The sequence below is a fragment of the Erpetoichthys calabaricus genome, chromosome 10 (assembly GCF_900747795.2).
Source record: "Erpetoichthys calabaricus chromosome 10, fErpCal1.3, whole genome shotgun sequence".
In the NCBI taxonomy this organism is placed as follows: Eukaryota; Metazoa; Chordata; class Cladistia; order Polypteriformes; family Polypteridae; genus Erpetoichthys; species Erpetoichthys calabaricus.
In genome coordinates this window covers 92669260-92684209 of record NC_041403.2, presented here as the reverse complement: position 1 = coordinate 92684209, position 14950 = coordinate 92669260, and the positions used below count along the sequence as shown (strand labels likewise).

Genomic DNA, 14950 nt, shown 5'->3' with positions numbered 1-14950 from the left:
TAAAAAAAAAAAAAACAGAAAACAACAAAGAGATACATCAGGTCCAAGACACAAGTACTCAGATATTCTGTTGCTGTTTTGCTAGATCTACCGTGTCTCCTTTTTACTCCTTCATTCTCAAACACTTCCTAAATTTCTTAGGTGTTCTCCTCCACCCACAGAGATCATCTGCACCTTTTATCCATTACTGAGTCAAAGCATAAGTGTCACAAATTGCCACAAGAAACAAGTTAAGGCATTAAAGAAACACTGGCCACAAGCAAAATAATAGTAAACAACAATACAACAACAAAAAAGGCTTTCGTGCATGTATGCCGCCCAGGATGACCCATTTTAAACGGCATTTACCTTCAAATTACTATATCTGAGGACGATGCACACTGAGCTATGTGCCGGTGCCTCCGCCACAAACTGTTTTATTTTTTTTCCATCAAACACGTCTTTAAATAAATAACATAGCACTTTCGTATTATTAGAGAATTAAAGGGAAACATCATGACTCAAAACTGTTTTGTTTTTTTTTGGAAACGGGGCAAACAATATCATTGTACCTTGGATGTCTGAAGGTTACAAAACAATTCGCAAATTATTATCAATATAAAAAGAGGTATTAATAGAAAGGGTGTTTGGTCCTTTAAACAATGCACCGCCTTCACTGGGCTGGTTGCAACGAATCACGTCAGCACGGCGTTAACGTAAATGACATAATGCACCCCCTTCAGTTTTTTTCCAGACGGGAGGGGCATCAGCGGGGTGTGAGTCCGCCCCATTGTGGGCTTGGAAATGTGAAAGTTTCCTCACAGTTATCCCGCCTTCAGATCCGCCCATAATGTCTCCGGTCTGCAGCAATACCCTTCTCAAAGTTTCGGCTGGTAGGTGGGGCACAATCTGACGAATGCTACGGCATGGCGTGTCGTACGTATAGCGTGCCTCGTAACACTTCCTTGTTTCCCTTTTGCTTGAACGTGGTAGCAGATGACAACATTTGATTGTATTGTTTTCTTGCGTTTAATGGTGTTGTGACTCGGAAGCTTTTAATCAGCGTCTTTATTTTAACCAGTTATATTCTTCATGCTGAAGTACCTTTACATATCGTGTGTCTGTGTACTCCATGCTCTACTCAACACAAGCCATGTTGCAGGAAGAGACTTTACCCGCCAGGATATGGCTGACTACAGGTTGGTTATTACCTTCAGAAAGGATTTTTTGATGCAGATGCGATTTGCCCTTCGTTTTAGTGATTGTATAAATGGATTAAATGACAGGGCAACATATCATCCTTCAAAGAGTGAACCTTGCCAGCCAGACTCAACTTTCTTACTTGCGACCGAAAAGAGTCATTTGCAGCTCCAAGTACTGTATTGAACTTTTCTTTCTTGCATATATTGAACATATTTTGCTTATGATATAATTTTCCTTATATGTATTTACTTCGGTGACGTTAACGCATTCTGACATGGTCTTAAAGCCAAATCCTGTCCAGACTTTTGCTGCATTTTCAGAAAACCGAAAAATAAAATGGAGAAGAGCACCTTACACAGTTACCTACGGATATCTTTCAATCCTAATTATGTTGTTTAAATTTTATTTTGCAGCAGAGAAGCTTTTCAGTAATGAGAGCGTTTCCTTCATGGGTAAAAGCAGACTGCTCTGTGTTTAGTGCGCGTTAAAAGCTCGCAAGAGCCTTTCATTTAATATTAGTAGAGCCCTGGTTTTAGTTTTCATTTCCCTGACATGCCATAAAACCATTGTTTTTGTGTATGCATTTGTATTTCAACAGGGAAAGAATAAAGTCCATGTTCTATCATGCTTACAACAATTACTTGGAAAATGCTTTTCCATATGATGAACTGCGACCTTTAACTTGTGATGGCCAAGACACCTGGGGCAGGTAAATACTAAAAGTTAAAAGAAATAGTTATCTGTTTGGTATCACATCGATTTTATCAGTCAACAACATCCTACAGGAGTTTTAGAGTGTGACAGCACTGCTGGGTAGATTACACAGTAATCATTTGCTTTCAAAGTTAATACTTCACTTCAATATTCTGGTATACCTTTTTTATATAGGGTTCCATTATTTGTTAACTTTATCAACATTCTAAAATAGAATTTATAGTTTTTATAATAGCAAGGTCTTTAAGACTTTGATTAGTATTTTTAACAGGGGTTCTGACTATAGCTGATACAGTTCTGTGCAAAGTTTGGACACACATGGCCCAATTACTTACTTTTGTCTTAGAACTCATTAGGTGTTTAGTCTGGTCTGACTTACTGTAGCTCATTAGGTGTAGCCTGATCAAGAACTGTCATCTGGGATTGTCAGCCAATGACACATCCAGATCTTAATAAATTTCTTTGACCCTTGAAACATCTTGCAACACTCAACAGCCATGAGTAAGCAAGTGACTGAGCAGAGGAATGCTACAAAAATATCAAAACGCTTCTAGCTAGCGATTTCCACAGTCCACAATGTTATTCCGAAATGGCTGTTAATAAGAGAACTGACAGAACAGCTCTTAAACGGTGCTGGAACCATGAAAGGTTTGTTTGGAGAAAAAAAAGGAGCAGCATTTAAATAAAAGAACACCTCACCAACTATTAAGTACAGGGGTGCATCTTTCATTATTTGGGTTTGCGTGGCAGCTAGTGGCACAGGAAAAATTGTGAGAGTACAGGAAACGGGATTTCACTAAACATCAACAAATACTTGGAGAATGTCAGGAAACTGAAGCTTAAAAAAGAATGGCTTCTACCATAAAATAATAGTTCAAAGCAAATTTTAAAATCTACAATAAAGCACCTCAAGAAGTACAAGATGAAGGGCCTTAGACCTAAACATAATTGAAGTTCATTGAAAATCTGTGTGTGAATCATGCTGTTTAGTGTGCACACAAGATAGTTTGCTTCCAACCATGAGATATTCTCAATGTACAAGGAAGAATAGGGAAACAATTGTTAAAAAAAAAGAATGTAAAAACTTACAGCTGGCTACAAAAACATTTACAGGCTGTGAGGTGCCCAAATGTCTACAACTGTCATATTTTTTTTTTTTTTTTTTTTTTTTTTTGCTTTATGAAATAAATTGTAACTGTACAAAAATAGCATTTTTAAAAAATATGGTCTGTTTCTGTCAGCAGTATTTAATATTTTTTACTTCAGATGTGAACAAAATATGTAACCTCTTGTGTAGAAATGTAGTTTAATTATGCAATTGAAGTTTTAACAACTTAGCTTTATCTTAAGTACAAATGTTTTGAAAAACACTGATTAGTACTTCGTACATGTATAAGATATTGCAGTCAACGCTGAAAATGTTTTATATAACTCTGTGGTAAAATGCCAAAATTCATTCTTGGGCTTGTTTATTCAGCAGTAATACAATGCGATTTTGTTTAACATCTGTTTGTACTGTACATGTATTCAAGCTGTAAAATGACCCACTGTATTTAAGAGTAGCCTTGATGGTATCAAGTGAAACACTGAAGGACTTCGGATATTTTAGTATGTTATTTGGTGTTTGATTGCACCATTTAGCAAGCCTTTAATTCAGAGTAATTGTCTAATTTTCTTTGTTACATTAGTCTTTATTAAGCAGTATAAAATTCAAACTGGTTTTGCTTTTTTCTTCTAGTTTTTCACTAACTTTGATTGATGCTCTTGATACTCTTCTGGTAGGTCTGTTATTTTTATTGATGTCTTGTCATTAATTAATTGACTGTGTACATTGGAACAAAATCATTAAAAATGAGAAAAGATCATTTAGGAAATGTCTTATTAAGCAAAGATCATATCTACAGCTAGGATTGCTACCATTGCACAAAAATCTAATAACTCTGCAGGTTTTTGAAATATACAGTAATATCTGATTTCATCCCCTATGTTGTTTATTTTTAGAATACTGAATACATTTGATAATTCTGTTTTTCTAGATTAAAGTCCATGCTTTATTGCAGCATTGTTCCTGTCATGGCTTTTCAGTTTACCATAGAGTTGTCTCAGTATAGTTTACTACAGCCTTCATTTTTTCTTTGTTTTTAAATGCACATTGGATCTTTCCGTATGATATTCACAGTCTGTCACCTCAATGTCATTATGAATAGTTATAATGCTTGAAGTGTATATTTTGGACATTCAGAAGCACATTTTGCATTTGAATTAATATTGAAGATGATTGTAATGCATTCTCTCTTTTTGGTGTAGAGCCTGTTACCTCTTGGAAACATACTATTATGTTTTCTCAAATTTTTCATATCAAAGTTCATAGAAATATACATTATAGGAGGCTTTCCTTATTTAACTTAAGAAGGGACTTTCTTTTTTCTACTTTTCCCACCCACATTCAGTTTCAAAGGCAAATGACAAATACAATATAAATAATGATTTTCATAGTGTAATCAGTGCATGATCCCAACGTTCTCCTCCTCCGTAGTAGTATATATATATATATATATATATATATTTCCCATTGGGATTAATAAAGTATCTATCTATCTATCTATCTATCTATCTATCTATCTATCTATCTATCTATCTATCTATCTATCTACCCTTCAGTTTAACTGGTGAAACACATTAATGTAGGTGGTAGTGGAATATTACAGTTGAGTTTCTCAGTACAGTCATTTGGACATAGCATTACAGAGATGTCATCAGGATCTCAATTAGGAGGCACAGTCTAATTTGTTTTAGCGTCCCTTCCCATTCTCAGTTCTTGTAGGCTCCCTCTCCTAGTTCGTTCTTCTTTCCATAATTGTGTTTCATATCCTAGCTGACAAAATCTGTTGATTTTACATTTTCATAGTATCCCGGATGTCTGAAGCATTTGGTTTTTTAGCTCCATTAAGTGTTCTTTATTGAGCTCCCATGAGAGTGTGTGTTTCCCTAGCCAGCTAATAACCATTGTTGATTTCAGCTTGTTTTTTATCACAGGCACTTATTCTTGTGTGTTGAAAACTGAATGTGTTGATTAATGTCATATGACCCTTTCATTATCCTTTTTTATTTTTTTATTATTTTATCAACACAGTATTTTTAGTAAGATTTTATTTTATTAAACAAAACCCATTTGCATGAAAATTTACAGGACTGGGTAATAAAAGAGAGAACTCTCGCAAGGTGAGGTAAATGTTATGAAAAGGATAAATCTTCCCAAACACTGAGCCAAAAAAGTGAAGTGTTAAGTAGTAAAGGCAAAATGGATTTAGAGAAACTCCCAACATCACTGAACTGATTACCTCATAAACATATCTCAACAACACATATTAAAATTCATGACATTTGTTAAATGTTTTATATAATCAATGGGATATGTATACATTTTTACACAAAAATATTAATTTATTAATGTGAAATTACAGGAACTCAAAATATAGTCAGATTTAATGTTATTATTTTTGGCAAATTCTACTAAGCACTGGAGGGTTACATGGATTGCACTATGCTTCTATAATGTCTGCTAGCACACACAATTCTTTCTGTGAATTATGCTTATGCAGGTGGTTGGTGGTTAAATGTTGTGAATGGGATTTCTGCTTTTTTGCTGTTCTTGTCCTCTCTCTCACAGGCACATAGTGCTAGGGAACATATAAAGTGGGTTATAAAGTAACTTGTCACAAGCAATTGATTCTGCTAGTCTGTTTTTAGCAGTTTCAAATCAACATTTGAAAAGGGCAGTAATGTAAAAAGGAATTTAAATGGTGGATGGGGTGAACTTTTATTGTACTAGATAAGACCTATTTATGCAACATAGATATTGACTGTTCATAGTTTACATGCATGGTGCTCACCTCCTGTAGAGCAAATGCAAAGAAGCAAGTTAAAGGAAAGAGTACACTTACATATACTGATTTTTTTCCTTTCCTGTGGGATTCTACATACTCTGAAACAGAGAGGACATAACTGCATGGCAGTAGAACACATTTGAAACCGCATTGCTTTGGTCACATTAAATCACTAGAATATGAAAGTGTAGATTACTGTATAAAAGAAAACTAAAGTACAGTACTTAACACAAAAAGCAGCCACATATATTTGGAAGTCACAATGGTGTTGCCACTCCAGCAGGAACAAATTTAAAAACTTGTAAGAGCAAAAACCTTTCAGTTTCAAAATCCGTGCTGTAAAAGTTTACAGAATTGTCTTTTATAAAAACTAACATGTTGAACAACATGTTGTCCTGCCTCCACCACCAGCTTGCCAACAATCCTGTAAGCAGAAAAAACAGTCCAGGTGCAAATAAAACCATTCATACTTACAATTAAAAAAAAAAAAAAAAAATCTCAACCAAGACACAGCATGTTAGAAAAATTTCTTCAGGAAATAGTTAACATACATAATTAATGCTACATGACCATGCTTTTATATTTATATATACTGTATATATGTATGTATTGTAGATTTACTTTTAAATGGATAAAATTTTCATTTTATTTGCCCACCAATCTACACTCAATAACACATAATGATGCAAATTGAAAACATGCTTTTAAAATTTTTTTTAAAATTTATTAAAAATGAAAAATTGAACTCTTTCATTTAAGCATTCAGGGCCTTAATTCACTGTTTTGTAGATGCCTGTTTGGCAGTAATTACAGCTTTGAATTTTCTTGGGTAAGTCTCTACAAGCTTCAAACACCTGGATTTGGGCAGTTTATCCTCTTCTTCTTGACAAATCTTCTGAAGCTCCATTAGAATGGATGGTAAATGTCTGTAAATTGCTTGTTTCACATTGTTCCAAACATGATCTATAGGTTGGAAGTCTGTGCTTTGATTGGAATGAATGCAGTGCATTTGTATGAGCAGGGATGGGGGAGTTGGGTGGTCCCCCTTGGTGATTTGAGCATGATCATTGAAGTAATGGGATGGAGTTCCTGTGCAATCAACAGGGTTAGATGAATCAAGCTCGATCGTCAGTGATTTTCCTCCTTGGTAAATCGAGCATGCTCATTGGAGTGGAGTTTGTCCAAGATTGGCCGCGATTCACCTGTGATGCCACTGTGAATCAAGCACAATTATCATAGAGGTGAGTGTGTACATGGTTTCCTCCAGGGTTGAACATGAACCACCTGCAATGCCACCATGGACCATAGGTTTTGAAACACTGTTAGACACATATGAAAGATAATTAAAGGAAACAATGCAGTAGACCACAATTCTGAGTGCTACATGGAAGGGCCTGAATACTTTTAAATACTTTTTGATAATTTTTTTTTTTTTTTTTTACGAATTTGCAAACCTTTCTGAAAATATGTTTTCACTTGTCATTATGGGTTATTCAGTGTAGATTGGTGGGCAAAAATGACAAATCTATCCATTTAAAATTGATACAACACAATAAGTTGTGCAGAAAGTGAAACAATCTAAATGTTTTCTGAATTCATTGTAGATAAGTTTCCTTTATATAGGTAAGTTTTGCTAATTCCTGCTAGTTTACAAAATTGTACGTTTGGATAGTTTTAATGGTGGAGTTAATTTTCTTAGATTCTTCAGTCAAGTAAAGGATCAAGTTGCACATTTATAGTTTTAGAAATCTGATAGAATCAACAAGATATCTAATTAAATCTTTACGTGAATAACAGATGTAAGTAAACATAGAGAGTGAATTGTGTCTTATTAATCGTAATGAGTTTTGTCATTGCATACACAATAACAAAATAAAACATATTAGAAATAACATTATTTATGCAAAGACAAAAGAAAATGAGAACTGTTTTTTTTTTGTCTTGGAAACACAATGTCTGTTTAATCCATAACATAATTTTATGTTATCAGGTACCTTCATTAAAGATATTAAATAAATCTTGAATTTGACAATATAAAACATTTCTTTAATTAAACATAATTGGGCAGAGCAAGGTAAGAAACACATTTTATTTTCTTTGGGGAATGTATCACATTTTCAGGAAATCTATATTAGTGTCTGCAGGAATCCAGGCCCTTCTCACCAAAGATACTTGGTTACTGGTGTGTCTGAACCTTTTGATAGAGGTTCTTTCTTCAGCTCTTGTGCAGTACATGGTTGAATGCATTTATGTACTCTCTAAGTCACAATGTATATAATATATATACAGACACTAATGTTTTTTCTATGTGAAGTGCTTGGTCCACAGTCACAAATTGCTGGTTTAAAGTTGTATGTCCAACCTTTGTGTTTCCTCAGCCTGTTACTGTAGTTTAGTTATATAAAATTGTCTACATTTATGTAAAAGGATGATGGCAGAAAATGTAAACATTAATTTAAATAAAATTGATCAAATCTTACTGTTTTTAATATACAGTGAAAAAAATAATTGATTTTTATGTGAAAGTTAATGCTAAAGATGAAAAGTTTTCTTTTTAATATTTCATTAACAATGTTAAGAGAAACATGCCTGTTGTCATGAGATTACTCATATGGATGCGTTTGATTCCTCTTGCAGATTTTAGGGAACAGTACAGAATTTCAGCGGGTAGCTCGCCTGCTGCAAGACAGAATTAACTTTGACATTGATGTCAATGCATCTGTGTTTGAAACCAATATCCGAGGTGAGTAGTGTGACACCAGATTTTCAGAAGGTATATATTACTAGAAAAAATTTGGCTTTCTTGTCACTTTTTTGAGATATGCTTTGCTATATGCTATTACAGAAGTCAAAAGAATAGCTTTTGTCTTCATTTTACAGGTATTACTGGTAAATGTCAATCTGAATATACAGTAGTATTAGGTGTGGAGATTGTTTTTACCTAGTTGATAAACACTCCTGTGAAGCAGAAGGCAGAATACTTGCATTGGGCGTGATGATGTCAACCATGTCAACTTTACAGTTCTTGAAATTAATGATAAAATTCTCTTGGCCATTGCTAAGAAGGCTCACCAGTGCTATTACTTTGTCAGATGCCTGTGAAAAGCTCAGTTCTCTCAATATATTCTCACTAACATTAATAAATACACAGTGGAGCCCTTCCACACAAAACTGCATAACATCTTGTTATAGCACCATTTAGGGCTATAAAGCACCACAGATTGTGGTGATGTTGGTGCAGAATATTACTGACAGCTAATTCCTGCTAACTACTTAACTCAAGCTATAGCATATTAGAAAGATTAATAGTTTTATAAAAATGTGACATGCAACATTAAAGTATCTTATGGGAGTCATTTCAAGTAGAAATAATAGCAACGTATGTATTTCTGAATAAGAAAACCTTTACAGCACAATACAGAAGTTGTATAGTAAAAAGTGGTTGTTAATATACTGTAATGGTAACATTAATTGAATATTAATTGAAACTTGCTTTTTATGTACGTTGTGATATCAGTCTGCTAATTGCTGAGCTAGGTTTGACGTGTTTCCTCCTTTGGTTTGTATTGGTTAGATCCACTTTTTATAAATAGTTTTTTTTCAGAATTAACTGTGTTACCCCAAGTATCTAATTTGAAGGCATATCATTTTCAGAAATGACTTCTACTTATGTACAACATGAGTAGGTGGCCCCACATACAGTAAGTCCAGGATATTGTTTGCCTATTCAGTGTTATATTTTACATAACCAATGCAGCAAGATTTGGGCTTCCTGAGAGTGAAATGGTGTATGTTACTCAAGGGTGCAAACAAGAATTTTATTGTACTGTTTATATTAGGGCTGAGGTGATGATCTATGAAATTGGCCACCAATTAGCTGACCACATTGTCAATGTAAATAAAAACAGATGATTGGGAACAAACATTTGCAGAAATCTCTACACAATGCTAAACTGTAGCCATCACTTTATTATTATTATTATTATTATAATAAATCTGTTGTGCCTCTCAAAAAGGCATTCAAGCAATCGTATTTACAGCTGGAAGTGTGTGAGATTCTTCTGCTATGCTTCATGGCCCTTTCCCAACACTCCAGAGTGGATGGAGAGGCAGAGAAGCAAAAGACTAATACAGCGACCGTAGAATGAACAAAGTTATCCCTTACACAGACTCCTGCTCTAATAGCTCACTGTGAAACAATTTTTTGCAGCACAGTTCAGCGAGTAAACATGGCTTTTCTCTTTCTTGATGAGTCATTATATTTTGTTTGTAGGTGTAAAAAAACAGGGCTCAGATCATGGACCGCAGCATCCTTGGGCTGCCTGAGCTACTTATAAACAAATATTAGTGATGAGCCTGGAATTTGAGCAAAATTGCGTTTGTTTTCCTTCATAAAAATAATCTAACTGTACAATAAAGAGCATGTAAGATCCAATCTTAGAAAGTTAATGTTCAATTAATTTAATTTTTGCTTAATTTCAATAGAATATCAGTTCCTGATAGTTTTATTATGGTATAATTTTTTAACCTCTGTAAGTTAACATGAAATAGAACTTTAACTATATCTGTATAACCGTGTGTTTAATTAAGTGAGTTATTAAATAGTCTCACTGCTAGCCAGGACTGTTAGATTAGTTAGAAATAGAACATTTGGGATATAGTTTTCTGACTGTGCTTACCATTACACATGTAATATGACTGTATGACCAAACTTTGAGAAAAATGAAACATGATAAATAAGCTTTAAATAGAACTTTCTTTAAACAAAAACTTTTCTTTGTAATATAAATTTTTCTCTATTTTTGTGTGAACAGTTTTTTTGCTTTGAATTTTTAATACATTTTTTAAAAGAAGATATTTGGATTGTGGATTTATTTGAAAACACATCACACTATTGCCTGAACTGCTTTAAGAAGTAAACTAAAATTTGCAGAGCGTTGGTAATTTTGGACAAACATATCTACAGAGCCCTTTTAAATTTGTGTCATTGAGGCAGGAAAGAATGGTGTTTAATATATGTAAATAGTCTTACTGACGAGGGGACTACACTTTTCATCAAGCAGTAGAAGTGCCCTGTGGCTGGTAAGAGGCAGTCTAATCAGCGTGTCGCACTTAAAGTTTAAATGGGAAGAGCACAAATATGTTTATAGCGCTGCTTCACTGCAGTTCTTACAGGCTTAGAATGCCAGTGGTTTCTTAAATTTTACATTGCTCTTTTAGGTAGTCCACTATCGTTAAAGTGTTTTCTCACTGTTCTCTCTGAAACTGGTGTTTTGCGCAAACTGTGGGTCACTGATCCCCAGGCTAAGTTCTTAGTGACGCTATGCTTTTTATTTATTTATTTATTTTTTTTTGGTAGGTCAAATATGTGCTAACAAGCCATAATAAAATGGAAGAAAATATGATTCCCCCATAAGGCATTCTGACCGTCTACCTGTACATGAGTAGAGCAGCTAATTATTTGTAATCCACAACCCACAGTGGAGCATCCATGTTCAGTTGACTTTGGCAGGAGCTAGACTAATGGTAGAATGCTGCGTTGTGCCTGCTTTGAACTACCCATAAGCCACTGAAAAGTGTTTTATTGCATGGCCTTCTACCCGTTGTGGTTACTGCATTATTTTTAAATTGCCATTACTTTTTTAATTTACCCTTGTATCAGATGATTTAGAATTTAATGCATAATGTTTTATTCACTGTCTGAATTTGTATTGTCAATTGTTTGTTGTATTACTAGTCAATGGGAGACATGCAAGTAAGAATTTGAATTTTTATGTAGACATGACAATAACATTGAGCTTGAACTTGAATTATTTTTTTTAGTTGTGGGAGGACTGCTCTCTGCCCACCTGCTTTCAAAGAAAGCTGGTGTAGAAGTGGATGTGGGCTGGCCATGCACAGGCCCTCTTCTTCGAATGGCTGAAGAGGCAGCTCGTAAACTATTGCCTGGTAAGACAAATAATCAATCGCTGTAATGTAGGATTCTCTAATTCTTTATGCATCTTTAAAATTATAAAACACACCAAAAAGCTTTATTGTATTGTTTATATATGTTCGTAGATATTATGGATTGATTGTTGTCCATACTAAATTAATGACATTTAATACAGATGCATTGGCAACTGGATTTTTTTTTTTTCCAGATTTTTATGTTAATGTTAATTTATGATATTGTAAATTGCAGATGGAGTTGAATTTCATTATAGCCAATTTATTTACTTTGTTATAATAATTGAAAGTAAAGAAACTGAAATAACACTGACCACACATACAGGTTAAGTATCCCTAATCTGAACTGTCTAGGACCAGAAATTATATAAATAATGAGATTTCCTTGAGAAACATGTGATCAAGTAGGGAAATGCAGCCAAATTGGCTAAATAGCAACTTACATGTATAGTAACTCTTTATCACTGACCCATGATTAGAATACAGTATGTGACAAGCATATTATGTACTTTTTTGTAGTTCTTTTTTTAAAAAGGCCAATGCCGCATTTTTTTGGCTTTTCGTCTGTTTATATAGTCTACCTGTTGTCACTTTTGGGAAGCTGGCCGAACAGGTCAGGAATATCTTGGCTAGCCTACGCTCTATCAAGCCTGCTTTCCTGGAAGCCATTAACCGACTAAAGAGGCGCTGCATTCAGTTTTCTTATGGTGTGGTACTTAAATAAAACATGTTTTTGGAAACATAAAAAGGCAGTTTGCAGTAGTGTCCGGTTTTCCTAACTTAATCAGAGCACTTTACTGCACTCATATTGCAATAAGAGCACCTACCGAGAGTGAAGTTGCTTTTGTTAATTATAAGCAGTGACATTTCATTTAACGCACAAGTCATCTGCAATGTCAGTATGAATTTTGAGGAGCACTCATGTATAGACATTTGCAAGATGATTGTGATTTATAAATGTAAATTGTGTAGCAAGGTGCTTAGGCCAGGTTTTATCAATCAGAATTTTTTTTTAAACTGCTAGACAGCATTAATCCCATGTTGCTTTGCACTTCCCAATAGTCAATTGAGTGATGGTTCTTTGTGGTGCTTGCTGCTTCACAAGGAACCACATACATTGGTCACATGTCCTAACTCAGTGTCTCTTCATGGGAGATCTGACCCAGACTTGGAATGAATAAATCCATTTGGAATCTGCACATATGTTGTTCACATCTGCTCAATAGTTATATAACACGCATTGTGTCAGCGTTCAAATGTTTTGAATATTTGGAGCATTTTGGATTGGGGATTCTCAACCTGCAATGAGTGCAATGCAGCAAATGGACCATATGGGGCTATAATACATTGTAGATACACACAGGATTTGTAAACTTTACAAGGATGATCATAAGGCTCAACACTAACTTGAAGTGATTGCCAAATTGGCAAACATGCATCAACCAAAACTATGATTATGGTTATGGTTACAATTTTCCAAATGCAATGTTCCCTTTCTGTCTGTCTAAAGTTAATTTCTGCATTAAGTGTAAATCTGGTTTGAAATTGAAGTTTGCGTTGTGAAGTTCTTTGAAAACAAGAAAAAAATGGGGGTAAATAAACCAAGTTTGTTGATAACGAATGATTTCGAAAAAGTATATAATGTGAATTTTAAGTTTCCTCTTTTTATATGAGAATAAGTACAACATTAAAAAAAACCAAATAGAAGTAACAATCTGTTACATGTAAGGTGACTTCAAACATTATTATAGTGTTTGCTCAGCAATAATTTTAAATAAGCATTTATTAAACTTCATTAGATGCTAAACAGAAATTTACTACACCTAGTGGCAGTAAAACGTTTGCGGTTATCATTATTGTGCTGTTGATGAATGAATATGTCTGTCAGTGCATAAACCAAACTAGGCTCAGTAGGTTGGTCACTTTAAGTATACATTTTATATTTGTTTTTGCACAGGTGGTTTTTACAAGAGCACTGTCTTAGCAAGGGTAGATATAAAACATTTCAGGGGATTTTATACTTTAGATACGTGTTCATGTGAACATCACTAGTGTTAAGATCTAAGTAACATATCTGTTACATAAATCAGACTTGTCCTGTCAGCTCAATAAAAAAATGAAACTGTCATGAAAGAGGGAACTTTGTTCAAGCTCACTAGTGTTTCAGCTATTTTGTTTGATTCAAATTCACCTGTTATGAAACTTGAGCAGGCAAGTTAATGTAACTTTCAGGATTCTAAAAAGCTATTCTTGCACTATCAGCTATGTATTCCTCCTTTATCACTTATTCATAACAAAAGGGAAATTACATATACAAATAAAACCTAATAGCTTTGGAAATGTTATCTTTGGATGAGTGGTGTTAAAGGTTTATTGGCTGAATACAGAGCATATCAAGTAGTACAGATGTGTTGTTAAGGAGACTTTGGTCAGTATTTCAATTTTGTATCCCAGTGCAGGCTTGGTTTGTGGCTCTGATTTTGTATTTACAATATTTGTATAACTGTGTAAATCTAGAAATTATGACATGCTTTTAATTTATGCCTTTTGAAGTGGCTTTCACAGTTAAAGTTACAAAATAACTAATACTGACAAAAGACCCTTGCATAAGATAATTGGTTTATATGGTTAAAGTATCCAACTACTCCAGCATACTGTAGGTGCTGCTCAATGTTCATATTATTATTATTTTTTTTTCTTTTTTCTAAAGCATTTCAAACACCAACAGGAATGCCTTACGGAACTGTCAATTTACTGCATGGAGTGAACCCAACAGAAACCCCTGTCACTTGCACAGCTGGAATTGGAACTTTTATACTGGAATTTGCAACACTCAGTAGGCTTACGGGGGATCCTGTTTTTGAGGAGGTGGCAAAAAAGGCACTGCGAGCTCTTTGGAAAACACGTTCTGAAATAGGTCTGGTGAGTGATTTATAGATGATATTTACAATGATTACTCAAATATATCAAACTTTGTTATAACATAAATTGATTTATCTCCCCTCTCCATTTTCAGGAGTTGAAATAAATATTGTGTTTGAGCTGCTTGTTTTGCAGTCTTCTTTGAGATCATGCGTGCCATACCTGGTAGATTACGAGCCATATTTTTAGTTGTTTAAATTTTTTTGGCCAGATCCAAATCTGAAACATTAAGACAGTAAGAGAACCAGTGTTTAACTTTCAAAATTTTGTTTGCTTTAAATGCAAATCTATTTAAA

The 14950-nt window shown here is 34.2% G+C and overlaps 1 protein-coding gene across 3 annotated transcripts in view; it reads left to right on the top strand.

The window, feature by feature from the left end:
- The window catches only part of edem2 (ER degradation enhancer, mannosidase alpha-like 2), a 42755-nt gene that overhangs the window by 7130 nt on the left and 20675 nt on the right, over window positions 1–14950 (top strand). Inside the window, exons 1-6 of one of the 3 annotated variants that reach the window (XM_028811607.2) lie at window positions 884–1178; window positions 1781–1891; window positions 3635–3674; window positions 8421–8526; window positions 11607–11732; window positions 14443–14654. In XM_028811607.2, the coding sequence (XP_028667440.1) occupies window positions 1072–1178; window positions 1781–1891; window positions 3635–3674; window positions 8421–8526; window positions 11607–11732; window positions 14443–14654 (702 nt within the window). In that variant the 5' untranslated portion in view covers window positions 884–1071. Of the gene's footprint in view, window positions 1–883; window positions 1179–1780; window positions 1892–3634; window positions 3675–8420; window positions 8527–11606; window positions 11733–14442; window positions 14655–14950 lie in introns of those variants that run through there. The other 2 variants (XM_051932916.1, XM_051932918.1) reach the window with 2 other exon arrangements.